This window comes from Lupinus angustifolius, chromosome LG02 (assembly GCF_001865875.1).
Source record: "Lupinus angustifolius cultivar Tanjil chromosome LG02, LupAngTanjil_v1.0, whole genome shotgun sequence".
NCBI classification, from domain to species: Eukaryota; Viridiplantae; Streptophyta; class Magnoliopsida; order Fabales; family Fabaceae; genus Lupinus; species Lupinus angustifolius.
In genome coordinates this window covers 17,593,637-17,614,011 of record NC_032010.1, presented here as the reverse complement: position 1 = coordinate 17,614,011, position 20,375 = coordinate 17,593,637, and the positions used below count along the sequence as shown (strand labels likewise).

General features: G+C 34.4%; 3 protein-coding genes across 7 annotated transcripts; 2 read left to right on the top strand and 1 right to left on the bottom strand.

The window, feature by feature from the left end:
• Positions 1,831–19,305, top strand: LOC109337190 (AUGMIN subunit 1-like). 2 transcript variants are annotated; one of them, XM_019574120.1, is made up of 7 exons: positions 1,831–2,163; positions 3,282–3,414; positions 3,506–3,640; positions 3,791–3,914; positions 5,147–5,284; positions 5,394–5,565; positions 19,290–19,305. In XM_019574120.1, exons 1-6 carry the CDS (start codon positions 1,917–1,919, stop codon positions 5,499–5,501), a joined length of 885 nt encoding a protein of 294 aa, XP_019429665.1. In that variant the 5' UTR covers positions 1,831–1,916; the 3' UTR covers positions 5,502–5,565; positions 19,290–19,305. The 2 variants fall into 2 exon arrangements, with proteins under 2 accessions (XP_019429665.1, XP_019429658.1); XM_019574113.1 differs by lacking the exon at positions 19,290–19,305 and adding an exon at positions 5,637–5,849 and having other exon boundaries at positions 5,394–5,571.
• On the bottom strand, positions 9,502–10,107 carry LOC109327607. Its single transcript, XM_019560787.1, has one exon. The coding sequence runs from the start codon at positions 10,105–10,107 to the stop codon at positions 9,502–9,504; it is 606 nt and encodes a 201-aa protein (XP_019416332.1).
• LOC109337205 lies at positions 14,728–18,383 on the top strand. 4 transcript variants are annotated; one of them, XR_002106416.1, is made up of 3 exons: positions 14,728–14,936; positions 16,698–17,715; positions 18,123–18,383. XR_002106416.1 is itself a non-coding variant. In XM_019574141.1 (2 exons), exon 2 carries the CDS (start codon positions 16,858–16,860, stop codon positions 17,638–17,640), a length of 783 nt encoding a protein of 260 aa, XP_019429686.1. In that variant the 5' UTR covers positions 14,729–14,936; positions 16,731–16,857; the 3' UTR covers positions 17,641–17,935. The 4 variants fall into 4 exon arrangements, 2 of the variants coding, with proteins under 2 accessions (XP_019429686.1, XP_019429675.1); XR_002106419.1 differs by having other exon boundaries at positions 18,056–18,147; XM_019574141.1 differs by lacking the exon at positions 18,123–18,383 and having other exon boundaries at positions 14,729–14,936; positions 16,731–17,935.

Sequence of the window (20,375 nt, the reverse complement as noted above, 5' to 3'; positions counted from 1 at the left end):
AAATATAGCTCACAACAATGGCACTCATGACCAAGGGAAAGAAACAAATGACTGAGGGAACAAAGCCATACAATATTTTGGCCAATTAGGAAACAAAGCTAAGGATCAAGCCATGCAGGAATCAAATGACCAACAAGCACAGGCCTCGACTATGCCAACTGACCAAGGATGTTAAGTCACTAACCCAACCTTGCACCACACTAACACTGCCACCTTCATGCATCAGAACAACACAAATATGAGTCACGATCCAGGCCCCAGCATCATGGTCCATTATGATGCAAGAGTAGAAAAATCACATGTGCATCAATATCCAATTCCTTCACATGCAAGTTATTCAATTCCCCTTCACGTGCAAATTAATAGTAACTGATTAGTTATTATAGTTAAGTTAGATTAGTTAGTTACATTATGTTTTCACTATTTAGATTAGTTAGGATTCATTCCCTTCTTGTATAAATAGATGCATTGTATTCATTCATTATTCATTCATTCCATTATTAATAAAGAAAGGAAAATAGGTATCATTCATAGTTTTTCCTTCTTTCACTTTGCAAATATTCTTCTCCAGATTGAGCATCATACAAGCTCAATCTGGTTCTTCCTTCATCATCTTTCTTTCTATTAAACAACATAAATTTCAAGTTTTAATTACAATAAAAGTGGACAAATAAGTTTAAAATTTAATTAAACGACTAACATTTTGTTACAACATAATCTAATAAATGACAAAAATTCCAACAACGACAAATAATTTGAAAGAACTAGTTTTTTTTCCTCCTATTGAGGTTTTGTAAATAAGTTGATTGATTCTGCCAGTTCGGCTGACATAATTACCAATTTATGCATAAAATAATCAATTGAAACTCATTCATACCGTTTATGATTCATGGTCGATTGAATGACGACTTGAACCGATAAGTTGTTCATTGTAGGTCGGTTTAAGCCGAGTTTAATAAGAGTGCACTCAATGTAACTTCAACCTCAGGTCTCTAAATCAGTCTCAGTCAGCCAACACATCTTTCTCCATTTCCTTTCTTTGTCTCTTTGGTTTTGATTAGGTAATAATTATTCATAATTCACAACCTAAGAAAATTAAATTCATTCATTAGAGCTAATGAATATAATCCAATGAAAAATTTTAGTAATTGATGGATTTAAACTTATCCATTATATCCATATATTTATCCATTTAGATGAATATCTAACCAATCTGAAAAGAAAAACAAACATTCACAATCGGTTTCTTTGTTTTTCAATTTCATTCAATATCTTATCCCTCACTTTGATTTTTTTATGAAATTGAAATCAATTATAGGATATGTGGATATGGTTAATATTAAAATTTTGTTCTTAAATACATAGTATATAAAGAGGTGATCGACTTACTTCATATCTTATTCATCAATTCTAGGAAAATATAATGGTTTAGATCTACTCATTAATTCAAACCATTGAATTTTCTTAGAATTGATGGCTAAGATGTAGAGTAAGTGGATTCCCTAATATATATAGATATTTGCTATAAACTTTATGTATAAAAACTTAAACATCACATAGTTGTAAAATATTGTGAAAATTAATATTTCTTTAAAAGGTTTAAAAAACATTTTTTAAAAAGTGTTTCTTAAAAAAGTAAAATAATATTTTTTATTAAAAAATAACTTTTAAAAGTGATTTAAAAAAAATGATTTTAGAAAATATTTTGTTGGAATGATTTTCAAAAAGAAAACAAGATTTTTTTCAAAATGTTTTCAGTTCCCATTCAAAAAATCAAATACTCATTTCATTAAAATTAATATCCAATTACAAATTCATCCATCTGCCGTCTATACTTTTCATCTTCATGAAAAGAGAGAACAAAGAGATACATACATTCTTCACAATCCATTGAAAGAAGAAAAGCGAAAGAAAAAATGAACGATCAAGATCCTTTGGTGACAGAGCCAAAGAGCAGTTCCGACGCGTCACGGATCGGAGAAGTGAAGGAATGGTTAGCCAAGACATTTGAAGCCGCCGGAAAATCCGTACCAGAATTTGAATACACTCCTCGTAGTGTTTCACATTTGTACAATCTCTTAACTGTTTCAAAGGCCAAAGATGAAGCCGCACGTCTTGTCGCTCGCGATTTCCGTCAAAAAGCCTCTGAGTACCGTTCTCAAGGTATGCTTCCTCTTTTGTCTCATCAAATTCTTTTCAATTTTCATCCCAGACTCGTATTTTATAAATGTTTTATTTTATTTTTGGGGCAAGTGCACGGTAAGGTTGTTGCTTAGCAACCATAAAGTCATGAATTCAAATCCGGCAAATAGTCTCTTAGCATGTACTCTCCTCAAACCCCACTAAGTAGCAACCTCGTACACCGAGCCGCCTTTTTTAAGGGGATGATCTTGTTCATTAATTAATTGATAATTGAAATTTATGGTTTACCAACTTTACTGGAACTACCCGTAGTGTGTGTTTGAGTGAGCGTTTGCAAGAGAAGATTCCAAGTAACTTTATTCCGTAAAACTGATCTCCATTATAATTGAGTTTATAGTGATGTGGTTCATGTTTGAATGTTTTATTCTAAAATCTAAGTTTAGTAGGATAGTTTAGGGTAAAAGTTTAATCAAAAGCAAAAGCTACATTTTCTCTCTTGCAAAACATAATTTTAGAGGATCCAAATTTGATTTGTAAAATTATGACATGAAGTCCAAACCATGTTTGCATCTTGAATAGTGATTTTGGAGGCTTCAAATGTGAAACCATACACACATAGTTCTAAGAGATTTTCAGGATATGTAGAGTGTTAGTAACGGATATATATTGTTGTTAGGGACTATGAGTTTGGTTCCCTTGAGCAAGGTCTCATGAATGAACAAAAATTGGTGTTGGAAGATCTTCACCTCCGAATTTGGTCTTCCTGACTGGAGTGGAATTAGTTGGAGTCCAAAGTGGTTTTCTAATACCGAGGGTCTCTCACCAATAAAAATTGATGGTTTTGGGTCTCTAGTTTTTAGTGGATGTATTTTGTAGCAATTTATTTTCTGATACTGGCTGGTGAAGTCTTGTAAATGGAAAACGCATAGGGAGAGCTTAGCCTCCTTAAATAGGTTTTCTCGACTTGTATTGGATTACTCAGAGTCCAAATTGATTTATAGATAATGAGGCTCTTAAACAAAAAGTAAAAAAAGTTGATGATTTGGGGTCTGGTATATTGATGTTCGTTAAAAGGGTGTTTGCTTGAAATTAGGCGATCTTCATGAATAAAAGCACTGTATTGAGTTTTGTTGTTGTAGCTGCTAGGATTAAAGAGATTTTGGAAAATGTGGGTTTGGCCCAGGAGAGTTTGCCCTCAAACGTGGTTGCATCGGCACAAGTTCTTGCAAATGTGGCCAACTTGTTGAACATAAGAGACACTGAACTGAGCAGGTTGGTTTTGCTTTCACCAATGTGAATTTTGAGTTTGAACTTTTTTGTGTGTTTCTGTGCATTTTGTTTGAACGTTGTAAGTTGTGTTTAGCTTTCTTGTAGCAATGGGTGATATTTCCTTGAGGAAGACTGGTGTAGAGGAGAAAAGAGCTAAGGTGCAAAAGGAGTCCAAAATTCTCCTTGATTTCACTAGAAAGGCTATAGCCAGGCTAACTTATTTAAAGAGGTATGCTTTCAATCGACTTATGTGCATTTAGGAAAGTACCATTCTTTTGAAACTTGTATGTGGACCCGAAGGGAACATTTAAGCTCTGTGCAGAAGATGAATGCTCTGTTTTTTGGTGTTGCTAATTTTATATGAAACAATTTTATGCAGAACACTTGCTCAATTAGAAGACGAAGTAGCCCCATGTGAGGTTCAGATGGAAAATTGGAAGACAAACTTGCAAGTAATGGCTGCAAAAGAAAGGCAGTACTTGCAGCAATGTTCTAACTTTAAGGTAAATCACCCTTTTTGTCTTTCCATAAATCAATTCTTCAAGTTGAGGAGATATATTTGGAACTGACAGGAAAAATGGTTGAATGTATATGATCTTAAGATAAAATGCCCTATGATTAAATCTTAGATTTCAGGAAATATATTTAGATACAAGGAGGGGCAAGGAGATAAAATATATAGCCAAAGAGGGCTCTTCTTCTGTTTAATACCAGGGAATACAGAACAAAACTTCTGTCATTCAGGAAAGAAGTGAATAATCCCCTTTTCTATGAAACCCCGTTATAGCATAAAAACTATAATTTTATTTTACCTTGCAGTCTAAAGTAACTTTAACAAAAGGAACTAAAAAGCATAAAAATAATATAGATTACATTGCAGTAATACTCAAAAGGTGAGTCTCGGTGAAACTGGAAGGTCGCTTGCCTCGTGATCTGGAGGTCATGGGTTCATATCCTGGAAAAAACTTCTTCGCTTATAAAGGTAAGGCTGTTACATCTACCCTCCTCAGACCCCGCTAGGTGAGCGTATCGTGCACTGGCTAGCTAGCTTGGTCAAACAAGAAAACAGAGATAAGGCATGTTTGCAAGAAAATAGTGTGCAATAGAAGATAATGAGTAAAGCTGGAATTATTTTCCTTAATTGCAATCCTGGTCACCACCTAGCATTAGGGGTAGTCTTATATTATATAATATGATAAATTTGACTCTAAAGCATGTAGGGAAGATAAGGATGTAGAGACTTGATGGTTGATAGAGAAAAACGGCTAAACCAAGAAAAAACTTCTATGTTCCTTATGCTGATTAGTGATTACTGAAAGCAAAAAACAAGAACAAAAGCTTCTATCACTCTCATGTTCATGAATGCTATAGAATAAACTCTTCCGCTATTCATAGTTAGGATGAGTTTTGACCTGGGACTTTGCATCTGCATGATTCTTGATGACGACAAGCATTGTGTAACACCCTCAGCTTTGACCTACAAGGCTGCAACCCTTTTGTGTAAAGACTGTGAAGTTAGCAAAAAATTAACATCATTGTCTAAATTGAAATCGTGAATAGTATTAGTATTATTTTAAGGGTCAAAATCAGTTTATATTCATGTGGTTTACAACTTTACATATAACGGAACAACAACAAATTATAAGCAGGCAACACCAGTGTGGCAAACTGATTTTTACCTATATTTACAATTGTTATTCTACTGTGTGTTTATACTACCGATCTTTTGGTGCAGGCAATGCTCAATCACGCAGGTTACGCCCCAGAGGTTAGCCATAGGGTGTTGGTCGAAACGGCTGAGCATAGGAAGGATCTGGAGAAGAAGACTAAGCCCATCCTTGATACTCTGAGGAGCTACCAAGATTTACCTCCAGTATTTTATGTTTCACATTCTGTTAATTTGTTATAGTTTCGGAATATCGTAGAACGATATCGTGTTTACTCTCCTTATATTTTCTACTTATGTGGCTTGGATTGTGCAGGACAAAGCTTTGGCTGCCTTAGCAATCGAGGATAAGAAAAGACAGTATGCTGCTGCTGAGAAGTATCTTGAGGATGTATTGCAATCAGCTCTTGCCAATTCTGGGTGATATTCTGCTATAATTTTTAAATCTATTTTTTTCATCTCTATTTGTTTGCCTCTAAGGGTATTTTGTGAGATGAGTTTTAGAGATGAATGAAAGAAAATGGACGGCTGCAGAGTCATGAAATACAAAGATGCCTACAAAATGATGTTAGTTAGGTTGGGATTGCCAATACAAAAAAGTTATTTGCTTGTCTTTTCTCCTTAATTGCTATGTTGTTGAGTGGAGGAGTGGAATCAATGACAATTGTCAGTGTGACAAATCATATATATTTGAGGGAAATGATTGTATAATTTTACATAGTCAATATTTTTTATATCCAACATATTGAAGAACTTATCGCATTTTTGTATAGTGCTTGAATAAATTTTCTAATATAGTGAAAGACTTCGATTGCAATACAAATGCAAAACTAATATAGAAAAAGATTATTCACTCATAATATGAGTTTTTTACGATATTATTGCATTATTTATTATTGATATTTAATTATCATCAACTCTTTAAAAAAACGTAATCTAAATGAATGATGATTATGTAATAAGTGTATCTTGTTGGAAGAAAACAGAATTTGCACACACTACACTCTCACTCAATGGTAGAATTATCGAAGTAAAATGAAGATGAGAAATGCTTTGTGAAGATGAGAAGAAAAATGCTTGAACTTGTTATTCACACTTACTTTGAATACAAGGCATACTTATACTATTTATAGTTTCAACAACCATAACTAATTATAACTACTATCTAAAAATAGCTTTTATTGAATTACAAATCCAATACTCTCCCTTAATTTAAAACAACTACAAACATATTACACTTAACATTTTCCTTAACTCTTTAAACCTATCTATCTTCAATGATTTGGTCATTACATCTACAACTTGTAAGGCTGTCCCATAATGCTTCAATCGTATCTTGCCTTTCTCAACTTGGTTTCTAAGGAAATGGTATTTCTTTTCTATGTGCTTGCTTCGTCCATGAGATATAGGATTTTTCGCCAAATTGAAGCAGATTTATTGTCAACCAACAACTCTACTATACCTCCAAAATCAACCCCCAATTCTTCAAGCAAAGAAGTCATCCATAGTGCTTGACAAGTAGCATGACATGTTGAAATGTATTCTGCCTCACAAGTGGACAAAGCCACCACCTCTTACTTCTTAGAACACCAAGATGTTGGTGAACCAGATAGGAAGAACACATAGCCCATGGTGCTTTTCTTTTCTAGTGGATCTCCACTCCAATCTGAATCAGAGTAAGCAACTAGCTGCACTCTGTTCTCTATTGACTTATGGAATAGAATTCCAAACTCAGGAGTACCCCTTAGGTATCTTAGAATTTTCTTAGCAGCAACAAGATGTGATTTCCTTGGATCATTCATGAATCTACTCACAACACCAACACTGTGTGCAACCTCTGGTCTTGTATGGCAAAGAAATCTTAGGCATCCAACAATCTGTCTAAACAGTGTGCCATCAATCTCTGCTTCATGTTCTTGTTTATCTAGCTTTAGATTAGTCTCTGCAGGTGTCTCAACAAAGTTGCAATTCAACATGTTGAATTTTCTTAGCACATCTTGTGTGTACTTTCTTTGATGCATGAAGATCTCTTCCTTGACTTGCCTGAATTTGATCCCAATGAAGTAAGATAGCTTGCCTAGATCACACATTTCAAATTCAGACTTGAGGCCTAGCTTTATTTCTTCAATCTTAACTGAGCTGCTACCTGTGATTAATAAATCATCCACATAAAGGCAGATAATCAGGATGTCATGCTTACTCAAATTCTTCACATACACACCATGCTCTACTTCACACTTCTTGAATCCTGAACTCAGAAAAAATGAATCTATTCTTTTGTTCCAAGCTCTTGGAGCTTGTCTCAATCCATAAAGGGCCTTTTTTTAGTCTATACACCTTATCCTCATTGCCTTTGATTTCAAATCCTGGTGGCTGCTTGACATACACTTTCTCCTCAAGAGGACCATTGAGAAAAGCTGACTTAACATTCAGCTGTCATATGTCCCAATTGTTCCAATTTGCTAAGACAACCAACATCTTACAGTTTCTAGCCTTGCAACTGGAGCAAAAAATTCAGAGAAGTCAACTCCTTCTTTCTGCATAAATCCCTTAGCCACAAGTCTTGCTTTGTGCTTGGCAGTGGTTCCATCTGGATTGAGTTTAGTCTTGAACACCCACTTTACTGCAATGGGTTTCTTGTCAGTTGGGAATTGTACTAGTTCCCATGTTTCATTCTTGGCAATTGACTTTAATTCTTCCAGCATTGTTTCCTTCCACACCTTACTATTCACTACTTCATCAATTGAGATTGGTTCAGCATCTGCAAATAGTGCAATATATTGAACCAATTATCCTTCATCAGTTAAGTTATCATCAGGAACAATTTGATACTCCCTGAGTCTGGTGGGCAAGTTTCTAGTTCTGCTTGGCCTTCCTGACTCACTCCTATCAGCAAGTGTCTCTGCCTGATGCTCATCCCCATTTGGATCATTAGTCTCAGCGTATTTTTCTTGTGCATTGCATTCTAGCTGAATCTGAGTGGTTGGTTCTGATGTTGAATTCACTTCCTTCCAAGAGCTTGACTCAACAAAGTGCACATCTCTACTGAACATGACTTTGAGTGTCTTTGGATTTAGAAGTTTGTAGGATCCTGTTGGATTGTATCCTATAAAAATCATCTGTTCACTTTTATCATCCAGATTTCTCCTTTTTTGATCAGAGATATGCATATAGCATAGTGACCCAAAGATCTTAAAGTGCTTGATGGAGGGTTTCCTTCCTGACCAGATTTCTTCAGGTACCTTGAGTTCTAGCATTTTTGTAGGACAATGGTTTAGAACATAAGCTGCAGTTGTTGCAGCCTCACCCCATAGATTCTGTGGCAGATTTCAACTCCATTATGCTAGGGAGTGTAGGGTGATGTTACTTCATGTTGAATTCCATTTTTGATGCAAAAGTCTTCAAATTCTTTGGATACAAACTCACCTCCACCATCTGTTCTTAGTATCCTGATTGATTTTTCTGATTGTTTCTCAACCATGTTTTTGAAGATCTTGAATATGCCAAACACATCACTTTTAGCCTTGATCAAATAGAGCTAGAGTTTCCTGCTGAATTCATCCACAAAGGTGACAAATATTTGTTTCCACCTAGGGAGGGAATCTCCAATGGTCCACAGACATCTGAGTACACAATGTGCAGCAGATTGTTGACTCTAGATGCAGTGAATTTTCTGAATGAGGACCTTGGCTACTTGCTGATTAGGCAACTATCACAAGCTTTCTTAGGTACCTGAACTATTGGCAAACCAAGAACCAGGTTTTTGGCTTTCATGAGACTTAGGTCTTTAAAGTTTAGGTGACCAAGTCTCATGTGCCATAGCCATGTATCATCAGTTAGCCTTTTAACATTAAGGCATTGAGATTCACCTGGAATGTTATGTTTTCTGTGAGGTGAGTCCTCAGGATCTTCCTTGTTGTAGGATCAAAGATCTCTAGGTACCCATTTTGCATATTCACTGAGAAGCCTTTCTCTAGTAGTTGCCCCAAGCTGATGAGATTGTTTCTCATATTTGGCACAAATAGAACATCTGTGATCATTGCTTTGCCTTTATCCTTCTTTGTGATCATCACATCTCCAATGCCTTCAGCTTGGATTACTCTGTTGTCTGCAAATCTGACTTTACTCCTCATGCTTGAATCAAAATTGACAAGCCAGTTCCTATGACCTGTCATGTGGTTGGAGCAGCCAGAGTCTATGTACCAAGTTTCACTACTTCTGATTTCTTGATTGGTTGTCATCATTAGCAGAATAGGGGTCTCATCATCTTTGCCAATCCTCTCCTCCTTCACCATATGTGCCTCATTGTGGTGTCTGCCATTTGAATCAAATTGACCTGGGGAGGATTGACACTCATATGAAAAGTGTCCAATCTTGTTGCAATTGAAACACTTGATCCTCTTTCTGTTTAATCTTTTCTTTCCTCATCTCCCATTGTTGGCTTCTGTTTTCTTGATTGAGCTTAGTGAGTGATCTTGATCAGGTCTTTCCTGATCTTGTTGGTTTGAACTCTTCCCTCTATAGTCTCTCCCTCTGCCTCGGTTCCTGATTCCACTTTTGTAAAGTCCTCCTCCTCTCTTGGTAATCTCAGCCTGCAAGGCTTGATTAGTGGACTTCTCAATGGATCTCTCAATGAGCCTCTGCTCATGAGCCTCGAGGGAACCTTGTAGTTCCTCAATCTTCAGTTCTGCAAGGTTCTTGGATTCCTCAATTGCCACGACTATATGATCAAAGTTTGGTGTTAGAGTTCTCAAAACCTTCTCTATGATTGTTGGATCCTTGATCACGTCACCACACGCCTTCATCTCATTCGTTAGGCTGATAATTCTGTGAAAGAATTGTGCAATTCTTTCACTCATCTCCATCTCCATCAATTCATATTGGCGCCTCATAGTTTGCAGCCTAACTTTCTTTAGCTGCTCTACACCCTTGTTACTTTTCGGCAGAATTTGCCATGCTTCATGTGATGATCTTGCTGCTGCAATTTTCTCAAAATGTGCTTCATCCACACATTGATGGATGAGGCACATTGCCTTGCAATCTCTCTTCCTATTCTCCTTGTATGCAATCCTTTGTAGTTCTGTTGAAGCTTCATCAATCTTTGGGTATCCTTCTTCCACAATCTCTTCAATTTCTTGGAATCACATGATGGCTTTCATTTGAATGTTCCATCTACTCCAGTTTTTACCGTCAAGAATGGGTAGATTTGCTGGAAAGGAATTGCTTTGATGACTCATAATGTTGAAGAAGAGAGAAGGATGTGATCTTGCTCTAGCTCTTGATACCAATTTGTTGGAAGAAAACGGAATTTGCACACACCTCACTCTCACTCAATGGCAGAATTATCAAAGAAAGTAAAATGAAGATGAGAAATGCTTTGTGAAGATGAGAAGAAAAATACTTGAACTTGTTATTCACACTTACTTTGAATACAAGGCATACTTACTATTTATAGTTTCAACAACCATAATTAACTATAACTATTATCTAAAAATAGCTTTTATTGAATTACAAATCTAATATATCTAAATCTTTATACTAACGGTGTATAAATGTTACACTTAAAGTAATATTTGCCAAATTCTACTCCACTCAAGAATTTGGATTCTTTCTCAAAACAATTCAATTGACCTTTCTAAAAACTATTGAGCTTTCTAATAATGAAAAGTCAACCCATCTTTCTTCCTTGCATAGACCTTCATCCAATCCTTTCTTTCTGAAGATAATATTACATTTTGTTTTAAGAACAATTTGATTAAACAGACCAAGCTAACTATTCCGAACTACATTGAGTAAAAATGTAACACCCCCAAACTATATAAATACACCCACTTTAATTTCCCACAAATTACCTTTACCCACTTTTTATCTATCATCCCACTCTTTCTTCCCCCTTAACCAACTATCTCTTCTCATTCATCCCAGTATCCCACAAACACTACATCCTCTAAACAAACACCATCAATGTTTTCAACTTCGTGACTCTCTTGGAGATTAACTATTACGTGTTCAACACGGTATGGGATATAACTGTAGTTATACCAAAAAAAACAAGTTAAGTGTATAAATTTTTTTTCTTGTGTTTTTTGAAGTTAGGTAACCTATGATGTGTGTTTTTTGTTATTTGAAGTTCCTAGTATGTTCTTTGCGATTCAGTCACGAAGTTTTATTTTTAGTCATTCGAAATCCTATGGGTCGTGCCTATTCTGCATTGGATGGTAGAAACACAATCTCATTCTAATCATACAAGATGATATCAAGAATGTAATTTTTTAACATTTTCGAAACCCAATTGAAAAAATTATAAAAAATAACACCTCTAGATTCCAAGAATATTGAAAAAAGATTTCAATATTGTTTTTGATTCATTTTCATGTTAGGCCATATGTCCCTGTGGATAGTATAAAAAAAATACTAAACCATAAGATGTACCAAAAAATACTGTTCCACAAGCTTCTTGCAATTGATAATGATAATAAATGAAAAAATTACAGTTATCCGTGTTATTTTTATATTTTTAAAAGTTACATGAAATGACTAGTTTATAATTAATTAAAGAGTACAAAATATGTATAAAGAAAGAACATATCTTTTTTATACTACCAAATATATCCTTTCAACGTAAGAAACTAATCCTTTTTGTTATAAAAAATAACATATAGTACTAATAGGTATATTTACCATATAAAGGTTCAAATAGATGATGAGAGTCTCTTATATGGTGCATCAACCCTTTCAAAGTTACTTTACGTGAACACGCGATAATGTACATGTGGGCTTAATGTATTTTACGTACTCGAATAGTCGTCGAATGGTTCTCTCTGCTTTATGTAAGCCACACTCCTTGTCTTATTATTTAGAGTGTATATACACCAATCGTTTAAAGATTTAGATATGGTTATATAATATTTATTATTTATTTGTACTATTTTATTTAAAAGTTGATGATAATTAAAAATAAATAACAAATAATACAGTGATTATATAAAATCTTATACGATCAGTACATATATCTTTTTCTCGATTATTTTTAACTGTTTATTTCATTAAGGTTTCCAAACACTTGTTTAAATCATATAATTGGCATTTTAAGAAATAAAATAAAACTGGTAGTATGACATGTTAAGATAATTATTTTGAGAGGCATATTTTTAATAACTTAAGAAATATAATTCATTGGAAGTATAAAAAACATTTATATGAATTACAATTTAATTCGAATAAATTAACTTAAAAACTAACTCACTTTATTTGATTTCAGGCTATTGCGAAAATATTGTGAAAGTATAAAATGAATATTATGAATTTTTCTCATTATTTGATCAAGACATCAGACCTTATTTATAGTACATGAATAGGTAACAAACTTACATAAACAAATTAATTAACAAACTAATAAAACACATGTGTAAAATGTGTAAAATATGTAAAATGTGATAGCTTTGTTCTTCAATAGTCCCCCTCAAGCTGGAGGGTTAAATGACAATGATTTCAACTTGATAATTCGATTTGATATATATCGTGACAATGTAATGGATCAGAATCTCGATCCTAACGTGATTGAATTTTCTCAATCACTTGATCTTGTTGTTGTTGATCTTGTTGATCTTGTTGTTGTTGTTGATCATGTTGATCTTGTTGTTGTTGTTGATCCGGTTGATAATGAATAGTGGATAGTGAGGCAGGGAGCATGAGCGTGAAGAAGAGATTTTGATTGTGACCAACACCAAATCTCAAGATGGAAGAGACCTCTCTTCGATGTGAACAATTGCTATATGGTGCATGCATTGAGGTTCAAAAAGAAGAAGATGGTGCACTTATTGCATTAGATTGTCAAAATGGCTTCTCTGAAAGGAGAAGGGAATTTGTTGCACCGATTGTCCGTGCACTTGTGGAAGATGCATTTTTGTATGTCTTTGTTCCAGCAAAATTCAACCCCTTGAGCCCTTTTCAGCTTCCACGACTTGGTTGCTCCTTCTTGCCTTTCTTCCGGAAACGTCTTCTCTCTTCACAAACTTCTCCTTCATGTTGAGTTGATGACGATGATTCTTTGTAGAATCTTGGAAGAGGAAGATAATAATATTTTAGAGAATGTGTAGCGGTAATCAAAGCATTCAGGATGAAGGCTCTGATACCATATTGCGAAAGCGTAAAATGAATATTATGATTTTTTTTCCTCATTATTTGATCAATGCATAAGACCTTATTTACAGTACATGAATAGGTAACAAACTTACCTAAACAAAATAATAAAACACATGTGTAAAATATGTAAAATGTGGTAGCTTTGTTCTTCAATACAGGCTGAATATGCAAAATTGAAAAATAAGCAGATGAAGAGAATTTGGGTTAGTAGAAGAAAGGAAGTAAAAAGGAGTTTAATATTTGAGAATGGAGTATCTCCTGGTGTAAGGAGATAATTTCTCTCCTTACACCAATTAGGCAATGACACATCATTACATTTCAGCTTTTTTAAAATGAATAAAAAAACAAAAAGTAAAATATCACAAGTGTCAAATAATGAGTGGGTGTGAGGAGATAATTTCTCTCCTCACACCAGGACATACATTATTCCCTTAATATTTATACATTTGTTAGAATTTTTTACTTACATCATTTATTATTAATATGTTAATTATTATTAACTTTTAAATAAAAATATAATACACATAAATGATGAATAATGTAATCACAATATAAAATTCTTTATATTGATCCTAAACTTTTCAAGATTAATGATAAACTAAATAGAAGTCATCATATATTTTTCACATTTTTTTTGTACTATTAAATATATATTCTCACGTTATGGACAAGAAACTAATATCCATTTGGGTTCATGATTGTCCTCCCAACAAGTATTGCAGTATTGCTCACATGAATTGAACTTTTGACCTTTTGATCATTCTTAGTATCTAGTATAACTTTATATCACTAGATCAATATCTTGTTGATAGCTACTATTTTTAATCCCAATTGTTTTTTTTGGTGATTCTTATATAGAAAGAATATTTATGCAGTAAATAATATGCAATAAAATAATCAATGTGAATAAAAGCAAGACGTTAAAATTTATCTTCTAAGAAGAAAAGAAAAATGAATAAATTGAACTATATTTAAGATTTTACAACATCAAGTTAGGTTTTTTAATATGAAATGTGGCCATGTTTTTTTAAAGAAAAAATTATCTTAGTTTTTTTTCTCTCTCAACAACATACAAATATTAAACCTACAACTTATACAACTTATTGATTTAGTAGTGTAAAGTCATATTAGATCCCAGAAAAATTAAAATGTCAAAAAATTATATTCTTAAGAACGACACTTGTTGAAAATGACTATATAACATAAAATGATTTAGTTTTTTAAGGTCCGTTTGAGAGTTGAATTTTAAAGGGGAAGAAATGAAAAGAAAAACTTGCGAGTCATCTCACAAATTTATTTTATGATTCTCAAACCTATCTTTTTCTTCCTTCTCCAAAGTCCAACTCCTAAACGGACCGTTACAATGAGATACATCTATAGTACATAAAAAAATATAAATATTAAACATCCGAAGAAAAGGGAGAATTGACCGTGTTCTACAATTCCTTGACAGCCTCAACACAAAACTAAGAATTAACAAACCCTGTTACGACGTCGTTTTCTCTCTTCTTGTCCTCGTATATATCACCTGTTCCCTTTTCACCCTTCGTTTAGTTCATCTCATTCGCAACAACAGAAGAGGAATAGAGATTGAAAGAGTGCGATCTTCCTCAATCGATCTCCTCTTTCTCTCCCCTTTCCAGATTCGTACAATTCTCCGATTCTTTGCGAAATTCACATTCGATTCTTCCGAAATCCTACGCTTATGTTGAAGGTGAGATATTGTTCTCTCATTTTGCGTTTATACCTATAGATTCAGTTAATCCAATTAGAATATCGATATTTTGTATATTGCTATGTATTGTGTTTTAATTGAAGTTTGTAAAGACTTGTGATGTTATATTCATATGCATGGTGAGTCTCAGCGCAATGTTAAGTTTGTTTGCTTTCAGACACACGTGGAGATCATGAGTTTAAATTCCGTAAGTAGTTTCCTTGCTTGGAAGGTTAAGACTACGTACATCTACCCTCCTGAGATTTCACTAACAGTAAGTGATTATGTGTTAGAAATGAGATTGATTTTGTTGAGTAATTAGGAGTTATAAGCTGCTGTGTTGATCAACCATGGGAATTTTTCTCATCGTGTTTATGTGAATTGAAAACGGCAGGTTGACAATGTTAAATGAAAACCTAACACAGTAACATGTAATTTAAAGACTGTGGTGAACTGGCAGGGTTATGATTTTGATGTATGGTGATTTGTGGTGTTGACTGATTGGTCCGGCTGAACACACAGCACACATGCAGTGTAACTCATTTGGATTTTTCGGTTATTTAAACTCTGTTTCTGTAGCTGCTGCTCATAAAAGAAAGTTTATTTGGAATGATTTTAATCATATGGTTTAATACAGTTTATGCTTCTTAGGAATGGCAGATATGGTTCTTCCAGCATTTCCCCATATTTTGTATTTTTCTTGCTAATAAAGTAACTATCCTGTTTATAAATCAGAAATTTGCGGCTTTTCAATTTTGATACAGAATCCTGTGGTTCTACAAATGGGTCTAATTGTCATGGATGGTAGACTATGCTTAATAGATTTGTTGTATTAGATGCTAGGTAATCAATAGCGCGATAGCACTGTGATAGCAGAGTGTAGTAGGTTTTCGGCTGCTCCCTGTGACGCCACCATGGATAGTGGTGCAAATGGCCATAGCAGGTCAAATAGCGGAGGAATCGCAGATCGTGGCCCACTACATATTTTGCCGCGAATGGAACCCTAATTTAGAGGGGAAAAGTCTTTTTTGCCCCTCTTTTTTAATACGTGGCATATTTTTTTTGTCAGGTTTTAGGTAATCAGAATTTCCCCTTCTTTCCCTTCTACTAACACGTTGATTTTCCTAGCCATGCGATTTTTACTCATCTACCTTTCTTCTATCTTCTCTTTCTTCTTCCTAATTCCAGTTTACATATTCAATTGCTTACATGTTCTTCATCAACATAGAACAAAATTGCAAGACTTCTTAATTCACGAACACACCCTGTCTTTTCTCAGCAGGATTTTTCCTTGGACTGTTTGCCCCATCATCTCTTTATTGAATCTCTTATCAAACTAGCTGAACCCAATTTTTACATCATCTTCGTGTGGTTCAATTTTTGAGATATAACTCTGTTACGGCCTCTAACTTCAATCACCTCTAGAATATCTGATACTCTTATCTTGATTACTAATTAGGAATGTGTCTTTAATATGATCTAGTTTAGTATTTCTGTTTATTTATGTGTCGGCTATAAGTTACTTATACTTTTTCTTAGCTGTAGTGGCTGTCCCGCTACCCGCTATTTTTTCGGGTCAGCTGCTACGCTCTGCTATTCGCAATTGACTACCTAGGTATGTACTGTTGTAAGTTGATATATAACTCTGCCTGTATTTTGAAAATATGTTAGTTTTTCTTTCGCGTGTAAAATCTTAATATCTCCTTGATTGTAATTTTTTAAGCTGTCATGTCAAAATTAAGAGGATTGATTTTCTTGCAGGTTTTTATTAAGAGGATTGAATTCGTTTGGTAGTCAACAGGGGAAGAGTAGTGGCTGAGGCTCAGTTTCACGAAACAGTGTTTCTTTGTTCGACAGTTTCTTGTATACTACTAATGTTTCATTGATTACCGTCTTTGCATTGTAATCTTGTTCATCTTCCATGATGTGGAGTTTTGCATCAAATGCCATTTCAAGCATTAGGAAAAGAAGTTCTGGAGACCTAAGTCAAACTTGTGCAGAAGGCTCAGATGATGAGGTCTGCTCTAATGCTAGCAGAGATGAAGTGCTGGAATGCCCAATATGTTGGGAATCTTTCAACATAGTTGAGAATGTGCCTTATGTCTTATGGTGTGGCCACACCCTCTGCAAAAATTGCGTCCTAGGACTTCAGTGGGCTGTGCTGAAATTTCCCACCCAACAAGTCAAGGTTCCGTTTTTCATTTCTTGTCCATGGTGCCATCTATTATCGTTCCGGTTGGTTTATAAAGGAAATCTTAAGTATCCTTGCAAGAACTTCTTCCTTCTTTGGATGGTTGAGAGCCGGAATGGTGATAGGCAAAAGGTTGTTTCCAATTGTGATTATAGCCAACAAATTTGGTCTTCCAAGAGCAACCTTTTGGGAAGTCAAGCTACTAATTGGAACCTTAGAAGGGCTTCGACAAGTCATTCTGGACCGTGGGGATCTAACAATGATGTTGGTGGCCGTGATGGTGCAAGACACCATTTTTGCCTTCATAAATCTCTTGATTTCTTTGTTCACTTTACATCAAAGTTTCCATTGGTCATCATATTCCTTCTGATTGCCTTTTTCGTGGTTCCCTGCAGTGCTATTATTTTAGTCATTTATTTGCTAGTCACTATTCTTTTTGCTATCCCATCATTCCTCATACTGTATTTTGCATACCCTACAATCCAGAGGCTGATAAGAGAAATAACTTCTTGAGATGTAGACTCACTTCTACCGCTCCAACTTCTGCAAATTCACTATATGCGGATGGATTGTTTGTTTTAATTCTTGGTACTTTCTTTGTCATTTTTATGGTTTTTATAGCTTTATGGTTCTTTTTCTTTAGTAATTGTTATGATATTTTCATATCAACTTTTAGTCTAATATGTTGAGAGGAACTTTATATTTTGGCAGTTGCAGTTTGGTTTTTATTTTATTGTAATTGTACCTGAGGTGGGGGATTAACTATTGTACAAAGTAAAGGTTTTATATGGTGAAAATTATTTGTGCCAAATGATTATGGTTTTACTTGTAGAATATAGTTTCCATTTCATATCTGTAAGAGCTGGCATGATTTAGACCAGCACTTAAATGTGTTGGCTAATGTTCTTTCTGTTCATTACTGAAATAATTTGGGTAAAATAGCCACTACTTCATTTTGTAGCTTAACTTAAGCCCTGGATTGTCACTTATTTCAGCATTCCTGGTGATGCCAATCATTGAGCAACTCTTGAGGTCTAGTATGTGTTAGGTAGTTAGCACCTACAACACAACCGCAAAGAAGCAAGGCATGCAAGTTAGTAGTTTTGCTGCTTGGAATGAACTATGTGGATAAAGCAATTCCGGTATCCCATTCATACTTTCCTAGTCTCTCTTAAATTGGAAAATCTTTTTAATTTGTCATTGTAGTGACGTGAAACATCAATGTGACTTCAGATAAAGTTTTTTTGGGTTAGGTAAATTAAACTCTTGAACATTAGAGTTCAATAATGTGATTATTCATATTACTGGTTAATCTTGTCCTTTCCTGAAAAGAAGGTTGACACTCGAACCAGTGATTGTACAAAAACTTGAACAAGAATGGCAGGACTAATTTACACAAGAAGTAGCTCATGTATCTGTTCAAAGTTTACACCTTTTCATTTTCTCAATTTGAATCTGAAGATGCCTTGTTTCACTGCAAATGTGGACTGAGCTATTATTGAAAGAACTATGAAACAAACATTTATATTTGTTGTCCTAATTCCATTTGCATTCTCTTTAGCTTTTAGCTCTTCATTCTTTCGTTTTTCTTCATTCTTGGCTCTCATTCTTCCTGCAAATTTCTCAAATGCTATCAACCTTCTCCGCTTAATTTCACTCCTGCTGTTGCAGAAGTTTGTGATTGGGCACTTCATAATAATTTATTGCTTTAATTTTATTCCCACAAAATTGTTGACATGTGTCCTTTTAGATTTGTTTTTCAATGTGGTCTCCTAATTTATAATGAACTTTAGTGTTCCATAATCAGTTGTTGTGAAAATTGAGTTTAACTCCTATCTGGTATTAATAAAATATGTGGTTAAAATTTTTTAAAATTTTATTTATTTATTTTTTATTCAAAAATAATATGAAATCATTACCGTTAGAATGATTTTTTTGCCACGTGTTATAATCCTATTCAATATTGGACTCTCCGGTACCAGAGAGGATCCCTTCTTTACAAATTAGACTCTTCTGTACAAATTAGACTCTTGTTAAGTGATGGGACTCACTTATAATTGTTGGGTGCAAAATAGGATGGTAATTGTCTTGCACGATTACATTCTGCTACTTATGACATATGCTCTTAAAATGTGTATAGCACAGTAGAATCCTCAATCAAGTCTAATTTCAATTATGCATACAGAATGAATGAGTCAAGCCTCTCTTCTTTATTTGTTTGCGGTTATAATTATGGACTTCCTTATTTCTTTTTTAGGTGTCTCAAATTAGATGATTTCTGCTAGTCTGGACCTAGAGACACGAGAGAGACTTGTCACTTTTCCCAGTGGTTAACATAGAGGGTGTGCACCAAGGTTGTTCTTAACCCATAGCAAGACATCATCTAAGTTTCTTCCAACAGTTTTTTCTATAAACAAGTACCCAACCTTTGAGGGTCTATCTTTGATATTGCGAGGATTATGCTCCTCTGTTCATTAACAGTCTATTTTTTTAATTCTTATTTACCAATTATGTATAAAAACTTTTTATATCCGAGTTCCTTGAGTTGAGGAGGGGTTCCACGGTAAACTAACTTTAATCAAAATCAAAATCTCCTCTATAATGGTGGAGAATTGTCAAAATTTCGGACTAATCTTTACATGTACTCCTCAACCTTATTTTTCAATGTTGTGAGGTACCGGACCAGATGGTTAGGCCGATTCAATTGCTTACCATACTTGAAAATAATCCTGATATACAGTTTTAATCGAACAATATGTTTGACTATTTTAAATCAAAAAATTTTGGTCTGATCATGTTAAATTCGATTAAACTGGGAAGCGAACTAAACATTTCACTTAAATCTAATAGGAAATTTCTTTCCTGAGTTTGATAATTTCTATCTAGATCCTCCTATTGATTTTTCTGCACCAAACCACGGGTTTTTGCAGAAGCTGTTGGGACACATGCACTTAAATGCAATATTGAAGGGAACCTCTACAATATCACTCATTGAATTTCTAAAGACATTAATGCACTTATTGAAGGGAATCTCCGCACTAAACCTAACCATATAACAACTCAAGCATCTCTGTAACAAGCCATGCAAAGTCTGAAAGTCACACGCCTTCATGTTAACATCGGAATATTATATTTTTTCATGTTAGAAAGCTGAATTTTTTTTAGTGAAATATTTTCTTTTATCAATGTTCTAAGTTATAAACCAATGACAATTTCTCAACAATCTCCAAAGAAACACGCACATTTTG

Coding starts and splice junctions, on each gene's coding strand:
- LOC109337190 (XM_019574120.1), top strand. CDS start 1,917: ATGAACGATCAAGATCCTTTGGTGACAGAGCCAAAGAGCAGTTCCGAC. Junction 3,415..3,505: donor AGAGACACTGAACTGAGCAG/GTTGGTTTTGCT, acceptor AGTTGTGTTTAG/CTTTCTTGTAGCAATGGGTG. Junction 3,915..5,146: donor AGCAATGTTCTAACTTTAAG/GTAAATCACCCT, acceptor CTTTTGGTGCAG/GCAATGCTCAATCACGCAGG.
- LOC109327607 (XM_019560787.1), bottom strand. CDS start 10,107: ATGTGCCTCATCCATCAATGTGTGGATGAAGCACATTTTGAGAAAATT.
- LOC109337205 (XM_019574141.1), top strand. CDS start 16,858: ATGATGTGGAGTTTTGCATCAAATGCCATTTCAAGCATTAGGAAAAGA.